General features: G+C 41.7%; 1 protein-coding gene across 2 annotated transcripts; it reads right to left on the reverse strand.

Moving 5' to 3' along the window:
• Positions 1-2,224: 2,224 nt before the first annotated feature.
• LOC309395233 (CMRF35-like molecule 5) lies at positions 2,225-14,042 on the reverse strand. 2 transcript variants are annotated; one of them, XM_081959226.1, is made up of 5 exons: positions 13,734-14,042; positions 11,069-11,407; positions 8,763-8,841; positions 3,163-3,267; positions 2,225-2,612 (listed from the first exon to the last, which is right to left on the reverse strand). In XM_081959226.1, exons 1-4 carry the CDS (start codon positions 13,771-13,773, stop codon positions 3,213-3,215), a joined length of 513 nt encoding a protein of 170 aa, XP_081815352.1. In that variant the 5' UTR covers positions 13,774-14,042; the 3' UTR covers positions 2,225-2,612; positions 3,163-3,212. The 2 variants fall into 2 exon arrangements, with proteins under 2 accessions (XP_081815352.1, XP_081815351.1); XM_081959225.1 differs by having other exon boundaries at positions 3,163-3,354; positions 13,734-14,040.
• Positions 14,043-19,458: the final 5,416 nt, after the last annotated feature.

Here is a 19,458-nt window from a genome sequence, read left to right on the forward strand (position 1 = left end):
CAAGCACAAACTATCAACTATTTTTGAGGGACAGGAATGGATACGAGTGCTGCTATTGAGAAAGCAGCGTGATTATCTCTGGAGACTTTTTGAGCCATTTGTGTTGGAATTGAGGTGTGCAGAAAAGAGCCAAAGGTATTGTAACTTGGAATCATTATTTGCGAAATAACTGCTGACACATTCTATTGACTTCTGAGGTTAGTGAGCTCACTAGAAATATCAATCCTAGTACAGGGGGGAAAATGGATTGATTCATGAATGATGATCTTATCATCAAAGGAAATGGCTTAAACGTGGTTCATTCAAACAGCTCAATCTTGTCCTCTTGTCATCTTCCTAGCCACTCATTTCCAAATGACTCCAGTAAAAAATAAAATCTAACAGCTGGAAATACCTCATAACATTCGGTGTGAAACCCACTGGGGCCAGTGGTCAGGTTTAGAGTTTGTGAAAACAAATGTTTCTGATGTTTGCAGAAAGCTCAACATTATCTGATTACCCTCAGTAGATTACATGTGTACGTTTATGGATGGTATGATCGCAGTGATACTCCTCATCCAACAAGCTTTGTCCCTTGTGTGTCTGTGTGCTTTGGAATCAGTTTTGACTCTGGCTGATTGTCTGGACAAGTCCCTGCAATTTTCTTGGGAATGTTTGTAGGAACTATAGCCCAAAACATTTTGAGAGTATCCCAAAAGTGCTTTTTCAAGAGGCAATTGGACTTTCAGGTTTTTCTTTGAAGACTTTGACATCTCATGCAAGAAGCTTCTTGGATGAGAAACAAAATGTCTTCAAAGAAAAAAAACGAAAAACCAGAAAGTCCCGTTGCCTCTTGAAAAAGCACCTTTGGGACAACCATGACCAGGATGACTGAGAATCTCCATAGACATTTGGAGGATGCCAGGTTGGGAAAGACTGAACTTGTACTGGTAAATGTACTGGTAAATATCCCATCATGATGGTGGTGGTGATGGCATTACAATTCATTTGCACTATTAATTGTTATTACTGCCATTTATGTCTTCTACTGACAATTTAATATTTTTTTTAGATTTACAGTCATCTTCAACAGGATGCTGACATTTACTGTACAGAATACATATATTTACATATATTTATTTGTGCTGTATGGGAAATGGAGCCTAGGATGCACTGAGCTATATTGATTGTTCTCATCTGGCGAGAGTGGCCCAGGAGTAAGCAAGAATAGTAGCTCCATTGTGTTATCCCTCCCCCTCCCTTTCTACCTATAGTGCTAATCTCTTTTTCTTTGGAAAAAACTGCAAAAGTTGGCAAAGACGGGGACAGCAATTGCTGTCTTGGTGCACAATGATGATCACTAGATAGCAAGGATATTTACACTTATAAACACACTAACTATTAAAAACAAAAACCAGCCAAGCCAAATGTATTTCCGAATTTTCCCTTACAAATGCAGATACATACTTTTTTTTCTATCACCCTGATAGGCGAACACATTTTATGATGTGCCATTGTGAGACACAGCTCATTCCATCTGCTGTAGCTTACCAGGCAGCTGTAGTTCACAAAAACCTCATGTAACGGTTATCAGATTTTGGACTACCACGGCTCTCCTCTATCTTGCCTAGATGGCTCCGTGGACCCTAAATTGTTTTTCTCTCCTGTATTTAATCAGAAAGCAAATGCTTCAGCATTTGCAGCTATTGAGAATAGACTTAAGAATTCATCTGACCTAATAAATCCTGCTGAAAGACCTTGGAGGTTGAAAATGTAATACATGTACTTATATAAGCATCCCTAGCTAAATGATGAATGGTGATGGAGATGGATGCTGGGAATTGTAGTTCAAATGTTGAGAAGGCAGCTACAGACCATGTCTATGGAGATTTCAGTCATCCAGGACGTGGATGTCTCAAATGTGCTTTTTCAAAAGGTAACTGGACTGTGTATTTTTTTTTCCCCTTAAGGAAGACAAGACATTTTGCTTCTCATCCAAGAAGCTTCATCAGTTTGAGCTGGTGGGGGATGGGAGAATTAGTTCTCAGAAGAATTAGTTCTGAGAATCCTTTCATTCCCCCCTCACCATCCACTCAGAACTGATGAAGCTTCTTGGATGAGCAGTGAAACGTCTTCTTCCTCAAGGGAAAAAACATAGCCCAGTTGCCTTTTGAAAGAGCACAGTTGAGCTACAGACCATGTAAAGTATGTTCAGGAGATGAAAGAGGGCGATAAGAAATTGCTGCCAGTTCAGCCCGGATCAGGCGAAATGGTAGTAGTGACAGCGGGAGGCTCCGCCCACCCACCCGGACGCTTCTGTGCATGAGCAGAAGTGTCGCACACGGACGCAAGCACGCGCGGGATCGCACCCAAACTGGTAGTAAAAGAGTCCATAAGCAAAGAAGAATGAAAGCTTCAACCTCAGCTATGTATTTTCTCTGGTGTATGTTGCTGATTTACCATCGAATGATGTAGATTAACCAAAGCTTTTTTTCCTTCTCTCCTAGTCTTTCATAAAGTCGTTGGGAAGGTCCTGGCCACAGCCATCATTATTAGAGCACTCATGAAACTTCTTGGTGTGAAATCAGCAGATCAAGTTCTTGGTCCTCTCCAAGGTGAGAAAGAGGCAGCTACTAGAAAGCAACAAAAATATTATTTGTTAAAGGAATAACATCCGCATAATTGCCTTTAGTCCTTATTATCTTGATATTTCTATGACCTTCATCTCAAGAGCTATTTTTGATCATGAAAAAAAACCTGCAATTGTTTAAATGATTGCTTAGGCTATTAATGATTACTGGCTTATTTTTTAGAGCATGTATGTATTATTATGTAGGAAATAATGTCAGAGTCAGACAGTTTGACAGTTTGGTGTCAATAAACATTCTAGGTAGCTTGATACATTTTTATAGGTCAATATAAAAGATTTCGCAAATGACTATAATAGATACACATGGTTGGCAAAAGAATTATCTTGTGTCTGTGCTGTGGCTGATGCGATAACATTTCTGGGAAATCTGATCTGACTCAATTTAGAATAACAACCCATATTTATGAAGAACTTTTCCAATCTTAAGAATCTAGGTAAGCTTTCTTACACAAAATTGGATCTCAGCACTGGAGAGGCACAAAATGCATTTGTCTGATCTACCTTCAAACTACTTGCAAATTGTCCTGACATACCTGGAAACTCTGGAAGTTAATGATGCAATTGAATGAAACGAAGTCATTAGTTATCCTTTGGCTCCTTCTGTCTCTGGAGTTGGGACACTGGGGTGTTTTCTTCTCCTGTACCATATATGCACCCAAAGTATAGCAGCCAGTATAATTAAAAAGATGGGTATTTTCAGGATGAACAGGATAAAATCAAGGTTTCTGAGTTTTATAAACAGAGAAAAGTTCCAACATTTTATTTTAAATTGTTCTTCATTATGACAAGTAACATGAGTATACATAAGCCACTCATTTATTTCACTTTTAATTTACATTGATCTTTTAGTACAAATAGAACAAATGAAGTCCCATATTTGCTTCACCATCATTGACCATTATTTTCCTGTTTATTGTCCATCAAGGAGTAGGATTACTCTCCTGTACTCAAAATATTATTTTTTTGATTTACACGTCATTTGTGTCTGCACTCAGGCTATGTAAAGAACCATCTCCTTTTATATAGATCTACTTATAATTTATGTTCACAATTAGAAATTCTGCTACATGTCTCACCATCTAATTCATGTCATCTAAGTGGTTGTGGAAAGCTCTAAAGAAGAGCTAAGGATCATGGTGCAGACAGGTTGAATAGTCCTAGAAGTCAGATTTTGTTTACTGGGTAAGATACTAAAAAAACAATCCTGCCTCCAGATCAGGAAGAATCTTTCTTAGAGGATGAAGATTAAAAAAAAAGTTGAAAGGGAAATAAAGTACTTCAAATCAATGCATCTAATCCATCACCTTGGACAGGTGGATATAAGTTGCATCTGGTCAGAGTAGCTATTATGTGAGCTGAAAATATAGGACATCATGATCAGTCCTTTGCAAAATCAAATCGTTTACTTTTCCACACATGACATGTTGGCATCTTTGGCCTCTGTGAGGATGGAGGTTCAAATTGCATGGTCCATCTCAGCTGCCTGATAGATCCAGTTGATTTGGGGCATGGGCTTGAGGATTACCTTAGTGATTTGGCAGGCAGTTCTACCACAAACCTTGTTAAGCTCGGAAATCTGAGATAGTTGGCGGGAACACTCCTAGTCCATCTTTGTGTGTCAATGCTGGAAGACAGCTTCATCTAAAAATCCACCCTGTTGGTTTGGGGTGAGGCATCATTGATATTTTGCTGATACCCAGTTATAGATCTATAGCCCAAGCCACATTGGAGATGCTCTGGAGGTCTTCTCCTAGTGATTGAAGGCTGTGAGTAACTGGCTGGGATAAAACAAAATCTGGGCAATATGTAGTTAGTCCAGAAATCAGTAGGTTCCTTGGAAGCTTGTATACTAGCTTTGGATAAAGATGCACTCTCCTTGAAAGAGTGGATTGGTGGACAACTTGGGGATTCCCTGGAGTCTTGGCTCCTGTTTGATGACCAGATTTATGTTATGGCCAGGGTTTGTCCAGCTTGATCTACTGTGCCACTTGTAGTTCTTTCTGGAGCAGAGGCCTTAGTGATGTCCTCATCACCTTGAGGTTAGACTACTGTATTCTATTTGGAGCTGCTTAGGAAAGTTATACAAAAACTTCAGTTGGTGGAAAATGCAGCTATGGAATACTTGTTCTTTTGCATCGTCTGCAAATAGGTTTCCAAACATTATTCAAAGTGCTGGTGTTAACTTAGGAAGTCCACATGTTTTAACTCTTAGTTACTTATGGTATCCTCTTCTTCAAACAGAAATATATCCTGTGTGTTCAGCTGTGAAACAGATGCTTCACATCCATTCACAAGGGGTGGAGGGGGAACCCAGAGTTAGGCTGTCGTAGTGGCTGACAAAAATAGCTTGCCTACAGATGGTCCTTAGTCTATTCATTTTCAGGAATATGGCAAGATGTTTTATTCTATTGGGTGTTTAGAATGTACGTGGCTACTTGGTTGGTAGTGATTTTTAATTTTATTTTTAATTTCGGTGTTTATTTTTGAGTTTGATTACAATGTTATAAGGTAGCTTTCTGGAATTTTATGGGGATGAATGGTGCTGTTTTATTTGTATTTATGGACTGTGAACTTCCCTGAATATTGTGATGATATCTATTCTAAGTACAATACCACACCTCCATTCTCCATCTACCTCATCTCTCTCTCTCTCTCTCTCTCTCTCTCTCTCTCTCTCTCTCTCTCTCTCTCTCTCTCTCTCTCTCTCTCTTTCACACACACACACACACACACACACACACACACACACACACCTCATCTCTCTCCCCCCTCTCTTATCTCTCTCTCTCTCACACACACAAAGATATTTATCTATCTCTATGTAGCCATGTATATATGTGTATATGTATGTGTGTACAGGTGCATATTCTAATAAATAAATAATAAATAATATGAAATGAATACATAATGTCACAAAAGAAAAGGTACCGAACAGAGAAAAATCAAGTGTTCGTTTGTAAATGTCAGGAACCTCTGAGCCAAAATGGAGAAGTAATGGAGCATGAAGCTAGGGAAAAAATCCAGAAAGCATTGCAAACATCTATTACAACAGAGAAAATTATAATTATATAATAATTTGGGGATATAAGCATCATAGAAGAGCATATTTAGGGGAGGGTAAATTTGTCTGATATGTCCGAGAAGATGTAGCAAACACCTCCAAAGAATTACCATGGGCTGCTCATATCAGTTCTCAAATGACGTGCTATGGACCTAGTCCAGGGATCCCCAAACTTGGCAATTTTAAGCTGGCTGGAGAATTCTGGGAGTTAAAGTCCACAAGTCTTAAAGTTACCAGGTTTGAAGATCTCTGGCCTAGTCTATCTTACCCTTCAACCCAGCAAGGAAGTCAGGCTAATCTTCAAATGGAAAGTGAAGTCAGAGAAGTATCTGAAAAACAATGATAAAATGGTGGACAGTTTCCATTACCTTCAAGTAAGCTAGGAAAATAGATGGGGTCTGTACTTTATGTTATACCATCTAGAGCAGTGACGTGCAGTCATGTGAGGCAAGTGAGGCACAGCCTCACCATGGATGACTCTGCTTAACTGTTAAAAAAAGCCTCTAAAAAGCGGCCTCTACTAGGAGGCAGGAGAACTGCATGCCTCATCTAGTCTGACTTTAGGTGTTTTATGATCACTCGAGCAGAGTTAAGCAAGGGTTAAAAGCCTAAAAAATTCTGACCTAGGGGAGGCACGCAGTTCTCCTGCCTCATAGTAGAGGGCACTTTTTAGAGGCTTTTTTAAACAGTTAAGCAGAGTCATCCATGGAAGCCAGGCAAAGAGCCATGCTGTAGCATACACACTTTCCCCCAGCCTCTTTCTTTTGGAAGGCTCGGATCAGCTCCCCTCCGGCTTCTCTGCCTCGCCTCTCACCCCAGCCTGCCAGCAGGAGGTGAGTGAGTGGGCTTTATTTCATTCCAGGCATTTCCCACCCAGACAGCAGGCTGTATTTGCAATGGTGGAGGTGTTTGGGGAAGGCAGCAGGGGAATGGGGGGGATGGCAGAGGAGCTGCTTTCAAGCCACTGGAAAAGATATCCAATCCAACTTTTGTGTATATGTGTGTTTGTTTGAGAGTGAGTGAGAGAGGGAAGGGGGTAGGAGAGATAGTCCAATCCAACTTCTGTGTGTGCGTGTGTGTGTTTGAGAGAGGAGGAGGAAGGGAGAGAGGGAGGAAGGAGGGGAAGGGAGAAGAAAAAGAAAATGAAAAAAGCAAACTTATTTCGCAAAGGAGAAAAACAAATGCTGTCGTTTTAAATCAGAACTGAGCATGCCTGGCTGTGGAATTCTGGGAGTTGAAGTCTACAAGTCTAAAAATATTTGAAACCCACCACTGTATCAGTGCCTCACCAGCCATAAACCTCACCGCACGTCACTGATCTAGAGATACAATGTTTTTGGTTGGTATAAGAATCATTTTAGCAGAACATACTACCTATGTCATTCCTGCCAGAAAATGGCTTTTTCCTAACATAGCTTAGGCTCTGAATGCTCTAGAATAGGGGTGTCAAACTCAAGGCCCACAGGCTGGATCCAGCCCACAGGTTGCTTAGATCTGGCTGGCAGGGTCAGCCTGGAAATAGCAAAGGACTGGCCTGTGGTGCCTCTGCCAGTGAAAATGGAGCTTGGAGGGGCTGCTGGCAGAGGGCTGCAGGAGGCTGTCGCGGCCCAAAATGAGTTCCGTTTTCACTGCCAGAGGGCTATCAAAACAATCTAAAAACAAAACAATAGGAGAAAGGGACAGGAAAGGAGAAAGGGAAAGAGGAAAGACATAGAAAAAGAAGGAAAGAGGGGAAGGAAGAAGAAGAAAAGGAAGGAAGGAGATTATAATGAGAGTGAGGGAACATCTCAGGGAACATCTGCCTTAGCACTTGGCCACTACAAGTGCCCCTGACTTGAGTCCCACGTCATGTCCACCATGGCCACACCCAACATGCCAACGACCACCATGACCACACACCCCAGCCCTCTGAGGTCAAACACAACCCTGATGCGACCCTCAATGAAAACAAGTTTGAAACCTCTGCTCTAAAACATAGAGTAATAGGGTTGGAAAGGACCTTGGAGGTCATCTAGTCCAACCCCTGGCTCAAGCAAGAGATCTTATACCATCCAGACAAGCGCTTCTAGTGTTTCCTAATTTTAATAGAGCTCTTGTATTTTCTGCTTTACTTGAGTGTTTCTTAGTATTACGAAATATTTTAATTGATGTGTTTTCTGATATGTTTCCTTGTGCATTAGCTGCTCCCCACCGTAAGTGGAGAATGGAATTTAAAGATTCAGCAAAGCAATAAACAAATGTATGAAGTATCATATTTTGGTAGTGATGGGCTGGCTGCTAAAGCAAGGCCATGGCACACACTTGAAAGTAAATCAGGAAGACTGTAATTGGTGTGTGTGTGTGTGTGTGTCTGCCTGCCCAAGTACAAAGAATGCTTATCAACAGGAAATATGCACGTGTAAAGCTTGTAGCAATTATGGGTAGTTAGAAAGTTGATAAAAGTAACAAGAATTAGACAATTTGCAGACCTCAGCTAAAAGTTAGGAATAGAGATGGCCGGCAGCAAATGAAATGTCTATTAGATAACTCCTGGAGCATTCAGTAGTCAAGGCTTAGGAATGGGACAGCTATAGACCAATGGAACAAATTGTAGAATTATTGCTAAAATGTTTATTAGAGGATATTTCTTATTATTTCACCTTGTCCTGTCTTCTCCTTTAGTGAAAATGTATAACGCTTTCTTAATCCTTTGTTCTGGGTTCTTGGCCTTTTGACCAGGAAACCTTTTCCTTGGAGTACTCCAATAAAAAGCAATCAGAAAACCTGCACTTTGTGCCTGGCGTCCATCATTGGCTTCGGCACCAGGCTCAGACCTGAATTGGGGACAACAGTGGAGTGAGAGGAACAAAGAAGGTGTGCTAATTGTGGTCCTTGGCATGCAGGAGGGGAAAATTAATGAGTGCCTTTCATGCGTTCTGAATTTTCAAATCTTTGCTTTTGGTAACGATGGCGAGATTGTCCAGAGGTAATCAGATTGCTGCTAAGCTACAGTAGAGTTTGGCATCCTGTTTTACTTAAGAAGTATCTGGAATTTTCCTTGGAATATCAAATATAAGCAAGAAATTAGAATACCTTTCAGGAGATAACGGAGGTTCGCTCGGTTCTCCTGTATCATATGCTTCGATTCTAGATGTAGTTGTGGAAACATCATCTATAGACAATAACATCTTTTGTCAAACACTAATGCAGGAGATAAAAATGAATGCATTCACATTTCCTGATGTATGTAGTTATTAAAAAGCGGGACCAAATGTTTCAAATATCATGTTAATAATAAAGTCAGTTTAGAAAATATAGGACACGGTGATCCATGAGTTCAAGCATGATGTACTTTCTATCTGTGGCCAAATCTATGAAAATCCCACGTATTGTGTTGTGCATCTTGGCTGCACCTTTGAAAATACCCAGACAATGGTCTATTAATTTAAAATGTTTATGTATATTATATTATACATTACTAGTCGTGTACAAATGTGCCATTTGAAAGAGCAAAAAACAAAGCAATTCTCTCCACAAAATTGTTAGAACAAAACCTTGCCTCTCGTTGTTATAAAAGCGAGTCTTGCATGATAAAATAGACCATTTATTGAAGAGAATACAAACAGTGAGGAATTATCTTTGCTTGTGCATATAAAACAGGGATGTCAAACTCAAGGCCTTAGATCTTGCTCTAGAAACAGCGAAGGACCGGCCTGTAGTGCTTCTGCGCGGCCCTTTTGAGCTCTGTTTTTGGCCGCAATGGCCTCCAGCAGCCCTCTGCCAGCGAAAATGGAGCCTGGGTGGGTCCCCCGGTCTTCGTTTTTGCTGGCAGAGGGCTTCAGAGGGCTACAGGAGGCCATTGTGGCCAAAAATGGAGTCTTGATGAGTGACGTCATGCAGGCTATGATCACCCTGGCCAAGCCCACCCCGACTCCCCAAGGTCAAATACAATCCTGATGCGGCCCTCAATGAAATCGAGTTTGACACCCCTGATATAAGTTCTTCAGTTATAAGTTAGAGGCAGAAAGGCTCTAAGAATATTTGGGTGGGCGGATGTCTACAATGAGGCAAGAGAAGCTCTGTCATTCTGCGACTTCCTCTTGCTGGACTTGCTTTCCTATCCTCTTCTCACCCTGGCATAGTGGTATCACCCACAACTTTCAATTGTCTGCACCATGGAATTTTATTGAGGACTCTCAAGTCAATGAGTTGTGTGGCTGCTATGGCAGGTGCCTGCAGAGAAATCTCCCGTGCTCACTCAAGCAATGGGTAACTGGCATGGAGGCAAGCCAACCTGGAGAAGTTATGCCATTGCTCTGGACAGCAGGTAGAGACAGCAACTAATAGGATTTTGGCAATTCACTCCAGCCTTTCATTTTATCTAAAAGGTACCTTTGAAAGATAATTGTGTTGGGATATTATTTCTAGCCAAATTGCTTTTCAAGAAGACTGTACATGCTTTAAATATACTGATGGACAACAGGCGATACCCCTAAATGCAGTTTCCAGAAGTAGCAGCATCTGGGATGCTGTGATACACTGTTTATAGCATTAGCAATAGCACTTAGACTTATATACTGCTTCATAGTGCTTTTACATCCCTCTCTAAGCTGTTTATAGAGTCATCTTATTTTCCCCAACAATCTGGGTCCTCATTTTACCCACCTGGGAAGGATGGAAGGCTGAGTCAACCTTGGGCTGCTCAGAATTGAACTACTGGAGTGATCAGTGAGTTAGCCCTGCAGTCCTGCATTCTAATTACTGCGCTCACTATGGCTCTTAATGCATCTTAATGCATATTAATACACCACAGCTCTTATACATCTTTACAGTATTTCTAGAAAATTAAGAGGCTATAAAGGTGTTGTCGTTTAAAATGGAAACTGCAATTCTCTGAAATCTAAGCAAAACCAATAACGAATAGCAACAAGGAGTCCTCGATTTACGAAATCAACAGAGCCCAAAATTTCTGTGGCTAAGAAGCGAGGCATTTGTTAAGTGAGCTTTGCCCCATTTTACGACCTTTCTTGTCACAGTTGGGAAATGCATCGTTACAGTTGTGAAGTTATTAAACGGTGGTTCAGAGAATTTGGCTTCCCTGTTGACCTTGCTTGTCAGAAGGTTGCAAAAAGGGATCACATGACCCCGGGACACTGCAGCCCGCATAAACATGTGCCAGTTGAATTTTGATCATGTGACCATAGTGGTAAGCTTGGAAAATGATCATAAGTCACTTTTTCCAGTGCTGTTGTAGCTTGGAATGGTCACTAAAAAAATGGTTGTAAGTCAAGGACTACCTGTACACAGTTCTAGTGTTTAGATAGAAACAATAGTGCATTATCTTCCTATGGTTGCACGACAACGCTCTTCCTAAAATAATAACTACAGCAAAAGGATACCTGCAGTAACGATTAGTTCCACTGGTTGCCAGATGTCGTATTTTCTCTCCACCCCACATAGGTAAGTCCCAGCATCGTTGTGAGTGAGGTTCCCCATGACCACACTGAATTCACGAAGTGCATGGTTGTCTTTGATGGACATGCCATTCTGCTTCACCTCTGTCTCTGATCCTGTTGTTCGGATGGTGCGGTTACGAGAACAGAATCTAAATTTTTCTTCTTTGCACCAATACTTGACAGCTTCTTCATCCCCTCCTCTATATTTGCAGCGGATAGTCGCTGAGCCCCCATGGGGTGAAAATGAAATCACTAATTCAGAAGGCTCCAGTGTCCAGCAAACTGAAAAACAGTTACAACCGTTTTTACTTAAAAATTGAAAATAACACAGACCCCAGAATGATACAGTGCATCCAGAGTTCCACTTAGGTTTCTGTAGCTTGCATGAAATTAATTGGATAAAGAGGAAAGAATTTACTCATCTTCCCTAAACAGATTGCTCTTCAGAAGGGTTCATCTTCAGTTATCCCCAAGTTAAGAAGGCTTGCGAACTATTAAATTTGGTCCCAGATGTCTGAAGGACACCAGGTTAGTCAAAGCTGATTTATATAATCACTTTTCTTAAGGAGAGTCCATCATGGATTTCCCTCAATTTGAAATGCAGCGGTCGACAAAATGAATCAGCCTCCCCTGTGCCTGAACCGAGTGGCTGCCTGCAATCCCTTTTCAGCAAGCAGCGTTCATAGATGTTAGCCTCCATTTGAAAAAAAGACAGGGGGGGGGGGTAAAAACGAACCAAAGAATGAGCAGGACAGATATGAACTTCTTATTTCAAGAGTGAATGAAACTTCTTTAGAGAAGGAGATTTCACAGGCAGCCGAGGTAATCGGGCCAGGAAAATGAGAGAAATGCATGGGGCAAAAGGAAATAACAATAGCATTAGCACTTAGACTTATATACCACTTCACAGTGCTTTACAGCCCTCTCTAAGCGGTTTACAGAGTCAGCCTATTGCCCCCAACAATCTGGGTCCTCATTTTACCCACCTCAGAAGGATGGGAGGCTCAGTCAACCTGGAGCCTGTTGAGAATTGAATGGTCGAACTGCTGGTGGCAGTCAACACAAATAGCTTGCAGTACTCTAACCACTGTGCCAGCCTGCCTCAAAGCTTGGAAAACAGGAGGAATGAAGAGTAGGAAGCTTTCAAGGTCGTGCCCAGCCCTGTGGGATCCCTTCTAAGCCCTCTTCGGTTTTGACATTGGAATGGAGTACAGTTTGTCCTTCTTCTTATTTATATAACTATCTCTAATGAAGGCTTCTCAATGCACATTTTTCCTGTGAATGCATTACCATTTTAATATGTTTATTTTAGACAAATGGATTTTTCACTAGAGAAAGGCTGATAATCAGTGTTGCCTTTCATACTGCTGGAGACTTTCTTTGGTCAATCTCATTTCACTAATCCACTCCCGTAGAAACCTTTTGCTAATTTTTATTAAGAATTTGCAATTATTATAATAAAATTTAATATAAACTAAATTTAGAGAAAGAAAAAAACATTAGAAAGACTAAAAAGGGCAAGGGAAAAAGAAGAAATAAAAAAGTAAGAGCGTGGTAAAGGGAAAAGAAATATATAAAGAAGTGACTTCGAATTTTCATCACGTTTAAACAAATTTAGTAACTCTTCATCCTCTCCTAGGTTACAAACATTTATCGCTTTATCCCATATCCCATCTCTTATCTATACATAAATCCATAAAACGTTTTTTCAATCCTTTGATCAGCAGAAAATCCAAAAAGAGTAGCCAGAGTAACATATCTTATTTTAACCTTGATCAAATAAGCCAGCTTTATATTTCTTCCTTTTACAGTCTTAATCTTTAATTGTTCAGACATTGTTATAGGATTTGATTTCTCTTCATTTCTTCTTTGTCCTAATACACAGACATCTTCAAGGCTTCTGGCTATCCCCCCCCCCTTTTTTTTAAACATTGTTGATGATGCCAGATTTGAGGTTTAGATGTATGAAAATAGGCTGAAAAAGGTTGCCAGACACAGGATGATTAAGGAAAACATAACAAATTGAAACATGGATATGAAACATCAACATCAATTCAAAATAAAATGATTGCCTTTGACCCAACACAAAAATATTTGAGAAAGAATGGATCTATATTACTTACTTAGAATGGTGTTTAAATGGCTATGCATTCTTCAAGAAAAAAAGAAAGAAAGAAAGAAAGAAAGAAAGAAAGAAAGAAAGAAAGAAAGAAAGAAAGAAAGAAAGAAAAAGAAAACTGGTATATTGCTTACCCACCAATTTTTCAATGTATTCTGAAACCAGCTGCCATCAGATCAGTAGACTAAAACATCCCCCAGCCCTACCTGAATTCCTTGATGTAATTGTAGTCAAAAGCTTCTAATATGTTTCTATCTCACATTGTAGTTTCTATATTGCAATTCGACCGTGAAGTATAAATGGATGCCCCTAGATTGTAATGTTCTATATTTGTATTTCTGCCTTCCTTTCACAATTTTGTCATCTGCCAAAAGGACCAGAGAGAAACTGTGCTCCACATCATTGGCTAAATTGTCCAACGTGCATATATCTTTGTTGCAGGTAGCTGAAACCAAATCTAATCTACTCCCCAGTTCCAATAATTCTCACCATGGAATAAAGTCCAAATCAAGCCATAGAAAAGATTCATTGTTCTTGTTTAAGTAAGATGCTTTGTTTTACAAATATGTAGCTTCTCTTTCTAAGTTGTTTCCAGAATCTTCTTTCATTTTCATCTCAACCACAGACCTTGGTAACTTCTTTTTACCTCTGATATTCTGTTGAAATAACCATGTTTCACCAGAGGAAGAGGTCAGATCTTGCTTAATTTAAAAAAAGGAAAACACATGATTATTAATTCCCAAATTGGCATGCTAGTAAAGTAGAAACTGCAAACTCATCCTCAGAATAGAAAAAGGACCCAGATTTTACAAGAAAAACACTGGGTTTGGGCATATTTAACATTTCACCATTTAGTAACCTGTTTCCCTGAAAATAAGACCTACCCAGATAATAAGCCCAATCGGACTTTTGAGTGCATGCACTAAAATAAGCCCTCCCCTGAAAATAATCCCTCCCTGAAAATATTGCAACACAGCAGCAGCCATGAGGTGACTATGCAAGCTATAATGGTTACAACCACTAGTTCTAGTTGCTTCCAAAGGCAGAAAAATGGAAATCGTAAATCATATCACCTCTCTACCAATATGGTTCATATGCCTTAAAATGAATATATGTGATGGAGTGTAGTAAGGAGGTGGGAAGAAGTACATCCCAGAGGAATAATCAACAACTCAGTTCAGATAGGTTATGTGAGAGAAAGAGGTCATGGGGTTTCCTTTAGTTGGGCAAGATTCTGTCTGTAGGTGAGGAACAATAAAGAAATATACTTGGAAGATTCACTACATGTCCTTCTTGGTTTTGGGGGCCTGACAATAAATCAAGTCTTACAGGTAGCACTCAACTTATGATCACAATTGGAACCAGAATCTTGGTTGTTGAGTGAAGCAGTTCTTATGCAGGACATTACATGACCACTTAACTTAACCACTGCAATCACGGCACTTCCAGTTGAAGTTGTTCTTGCAGGCTGTTAAGCAGATGGCGTTCCAAGTAAGAGGTGTGGGGTGACTCAGTGGGGTCGGAGGCTCTGGCAGGCCCAGTGCAGGTTGCACAAAGGTTGGAGAAATGCTGCAGTGTGATGCAACGCCTCAGCTGCCCCATTCCAATCCTGCACTGTGGCACTTGCCAGTAGAAACCCCATGGCTGGGTCTGAAGTAAAAGCCCAGAGCCTTCAGCAGCCTCAGCCAGCTGCCAGACTTCAGCCCTAGTGTTGCAGCTGCCTCTGTCAAATGCTGCCAGCCAGAGGTGGGTTGCAAATCCCAGCGCTACTGGTTTGTTTGTGCTCACTCGTGTGCTCGCACAATGCTTCTGCGCATGCTCAGAAGCACTCGGGCAGGTGGGCGGAGCTTCCCACCGCCGCCATTCCCATTTCGCCCGATCTGGGCTGAACCAGGAGCAACCCACCTCTGCCGCCAGCTTCTCATGCTCATTTATTTTCCCACCTCACCTCACCCCAATCACAACAGCATTCATCTTCTACTGTACCTCAGCTTGGGCCTGAAGTAGTGGTCGAGCATCTTCAGCAGTCTCAACCAACTGCCATTGCACTTAGGCCTCAACTGCAGTCCTGGGACTCCAAGAAAGCCAAAGCAAGTTTCTCCTTAGAGAGAAACTATCTTCCTGGAATATTGCCTCCTTGTTCTTTCAACCCTCTACTGTCCCTGTAGTCCTGTCTTACCACTTCAAAATACACTCCGTTGGCTCAGTGACTTCATTAGGCACATTTATATTCAAATATTTGCTGTTGTCTTCATCTAATCAAATGCCTTGCTGCTGATCCATCATTATTGTGCTCTAATTTGCATAAAGATATAAGGAAGGGCTGTAACCTCTTCCCTCTTTAAGCCTATCTTTGCCTCCAGCACTGTCAATAAACCGACCAATTGTACTTCAGTGCAATGTTTCCTGGTCAATTCAAATGTATCCCTGAAAAAATTCTCCTACATCCCAAACAGCCTGAAAAATCCTTTGCTTTCGTTGAGTGCAATCATTACCTTCAGAAGAGGTTAGTCAGATTTGCTTTTTGTCATTGCAGCCGCTTCCAGCTTCATCAAGTAGGTGAATTTCAGTTTGCTTGCATCTCTATAAGTGCTCGATATTATATCCTTGCTCCTCTTATCATATTGTTTGCCATCCCTTCCTGTAGGAAAAGAGCAGGCAGAGCTGTAGGAGGGGGGTGGGGTGTCAGAGTTACATGTGTCATCAGTTTAGAGTCCTTGTGTTGCCCCAAGAGATCAAAGCCCAGTCCCCACCCTTGAATTCTGTTGACCCTTATCTAATGCTAATTTAGTGCTGTTAACTGATTCGATTCTTGTGCATAGATTTGAATACATCTTCTATGCTTCAACTTGACAAATGATCCTGATTCTTTGCTCTTGACGTTCTCTCTCCCAAACAAGCTATTCTGTGAGTTATTGCTGTGTGAATGTTGAATGAGATCTTGGCTTGTAGCTCAGGAACTCTTCCTGTACTTTTAAAGCAGCTACGAATGCCTTCTCCCACTCTACGGTTACTGCTAAGTCCTACTCAACATTAGCTAAAGAGTGTATACACAAACCACCAGAGATCATGTCTTGTGACCTTTCCTCACCCTCTATTTGGTAAAGAGTCTTCTTTGGAAGAGGAAGGGAAGGGCCAGCCCTCTTGCAAGTGGTTGAAATGCCTGCCCATGCTGGAAATAGAAAGCAAAGAACTATTTGGGTCAGTGCTCCTAAGAGCATTGCTTCGGGGAGAGGCAATGGGACTGTCATGTAGAAATCTGGAAAGACATCAAGGACATTTTCTTCTATACAAATGCACATTCAGGGATGCATTTTTGTGACAGTTGTGCAGGGCAGCTCTTCAATGCAAAGAGATGGGTGAGATGACAGGTGGGTGAAGAGCAGAGCAGAGAGAGCATGAACATGCACAGTATTAGGTTTAGTCTATATAAATATAAATATACATACATATACATACACACACACACACACACACACACACACACACACACACATAAATGACAGATCTTCATGTACAAATAAATATGGACATCTCTTCATGAGGGCATCCAGCCTCATATGATCACCAGAGACCTGATCTGGTTTCTGTCTATCTCTGTGGTAGTTGATCTGAAATAAGAACAAGCTGGTGGTTCCTTTCCTCTTTTCACATTCTCTCATACCTTCCCCTCTTATCAATTCATAGCACAATTCACCAAACTGGCAAAAAACTACACTGGCATAAAATAGGCTGTCCGCATTGCTAATCCTTATTTGCCTCTGTTACCTCTGATTTCAGTTGCTGTAGTCTCTCCCACTGGTCACAAGGGGGCAGCAGGGTGTAGATCAAGATGTCTATGGAGAGACTCAGTCATGCAGGTCATGGTGGTCCCAAAGGTGCTCTTTCAAAAGGCAACTGGACTTTCTGGTTTTTTCCTTGAAGCCGTTTCACTCCTCATCAAAGAAGCTTCTTCAATTCTGGAGAAGCTTCGTGGATGAGAAATTAAACCTCTTCAAGGAAAAAAAACAAGAAAGTCCAGTTGCATTTTGAGAAAGCACCTTTGGGTGCATATCAAGAGTTAAGAGTTTGGCCACCTAATGAGAAGGAAGGACTCACTGGAGAAGAGCCTGATGCTGGGAAAGATTGAGGGCAAAAGAAGAAGGGGAACGACAGAGAATGGGGTGGCTGGATGGAGTCACCGAAGCAGTCGGCTTGTATGGACTCCAGAGGACTCCAGGAAGGCCTGGAGGAACATTGTTCTTGGGGTCTCAATGGGACGGACATGACTGCTCAAATAACAGAAACAAGAGTTGAGAATTCCAATAGAAGAGAATATCGGTAGCTCAGGATTGAATTGTGGAACCCTTGAAGCTCTCTGACCTTGATTGGCTACTTGCAGGAATGTCATGACTAGAGAACATCATCAGTGCTATTTACTTTGTGTCCCCTGTTTGTCTAAGGGATTCTAATCTTTTTAATTTCCTCCCGCTTTTCTTCCCAGACCCATAGGTTTTTTTTGACTCGCCTCCTGGTAGGAGGCATCTAACCAGGTGCTGGGCTTTAGGTCATGTATTACCTGTACAGTTGGTCCTCGCTTAACAACAGTAATTGGGGCCAGAATTTCCATTGCTAAGCGACATGGACATAAGGTACAATGTTATAAGACTGTGGTGCTTAGTAGTTCCAGCACTTTTAATTGCTATCGTTAAGCAAATCCTATATACCATCATTACCTGAGGATGGGACCCGATCACTGTTTGTGACTTCCTGTCAGGTTCTCCATTGACTTTTGTTAGAAGCGAGAAATGAAGTCCACAAATGGCTGTAGGGACACAGCCTGCATTGTAACTATGAGGCGTTGCCATGTCAGCTCCAGGGTGCATGCGCGCTCTGGCCAGCAGATTTTCAGCCGTTTTTCACTTCCCAGAAGCCTCCGGAGGGCAAAAAAACCACCAAACATGCAAACTGGAACTTCGGGAACTGACTTCTGGTTTGCGCATTGGACTCTTTTTGCTCTCCGGAGGGTGAAAAATGGACCTACCAGGCCCACCGGAAGTAGGAAAACGGGCCGTTTCTGGCCTCCGGAGGGCCTCCGGGGGTGTGGGGAGGCTGTTTTCACCCTCCCCAGGCTCCTAGAAAGCCGTGTATGCATGCGCAGGGCAGCGGGGGAAGGTCATGCGTGCATGCGCAGGAGGCACGGTGCCAGGGGCATTAAATTATGGGGTTGGGCCTGCGAGCGCATGTTTTTGGCACCCGAGGCAAAAAAAGGTTCACCATTACTGCCCTAGGAGATGGGACCCACAACATTCCTTGCCTTCCTGCTCTAGTGGATTGGGTAGATGTGACTGGCAAAAGACAGTCCCTCAGATAACATCCTCACAGGCTGCTGCAAACATCCATATATACTTGTAATTGTCAAGCATCTGAATGTAACTCGTGTGACCGTGGGGATGCTGCAACAGTCTTTTGTGTGAACAATGGTCATAAGTCACTTTTCTCAGTGCTGTTATAACTTTGAACGGTCACTAAACAAACTGCTGTTAAGTCGAGAACTACCCATACATTCCCCCCCCCCCCCCACGTTGCAGTTGTAAATCCTGCTTCATTAATTATTGCTCATGTTAGATATCCATTCTCTGGAACACAGAATGTTCCAGCTACTAAATATTCAAGAGGCAAAGCTCAAATATTTGAAGTCTTTCAGAGGGTGTGAATAAGAGAGGCTACATGGGTAGAGGTACAGCGAAGGGGGACCTAAGGCTGGAATAAGATGAAGGCAGCACAATGAAGACTCAACAGAAGAAAAAAAAGATTTGCTTGCCAAGCATCCACATTTGGGACATGGTTCACTACAAATCGATGAAGGCCCTACATCCATATTGAACAGCATCGGAGAACGGAGAGGCATTTTCAACCTAAACGTTAAGAAAGAATGGCTCTGTAGTCATGCATAATGCAGACACAGGCAGCGCTCACCCAATCCTTAATTAAGGTGTCCTAGGGAAGCAAGTCCCTTTGGAGAGAAAGAGGTGTTTGCTGGCTGAGGACATTGAGGATCAGTGCCTCTGTAAATACTCCAAGAAAAAGGCACCCATGGGCTCATTAAAACTCTCCAACGGCATGAGGCACAATAACACTTTGCAATAAACTTATTAGAATGCATTTGTCTTTGGGTGCACCATTAACACAGTTCATTATGCTCCAAGTACAAAGCTTGGCACACATTTATTTT

The sequence above is a fragment of the Natrix helvetica genome, assembly GCF_964273705.1.
Source record: "Natrix helvetica genome assembly, chromosome: 1".
Classification (NCBI taxonomy): Eukaryota; Metazoa; Chordata; class Lepidosauria; order Squamata; family Natricidae; genus Natrix; species Natrix helvetica.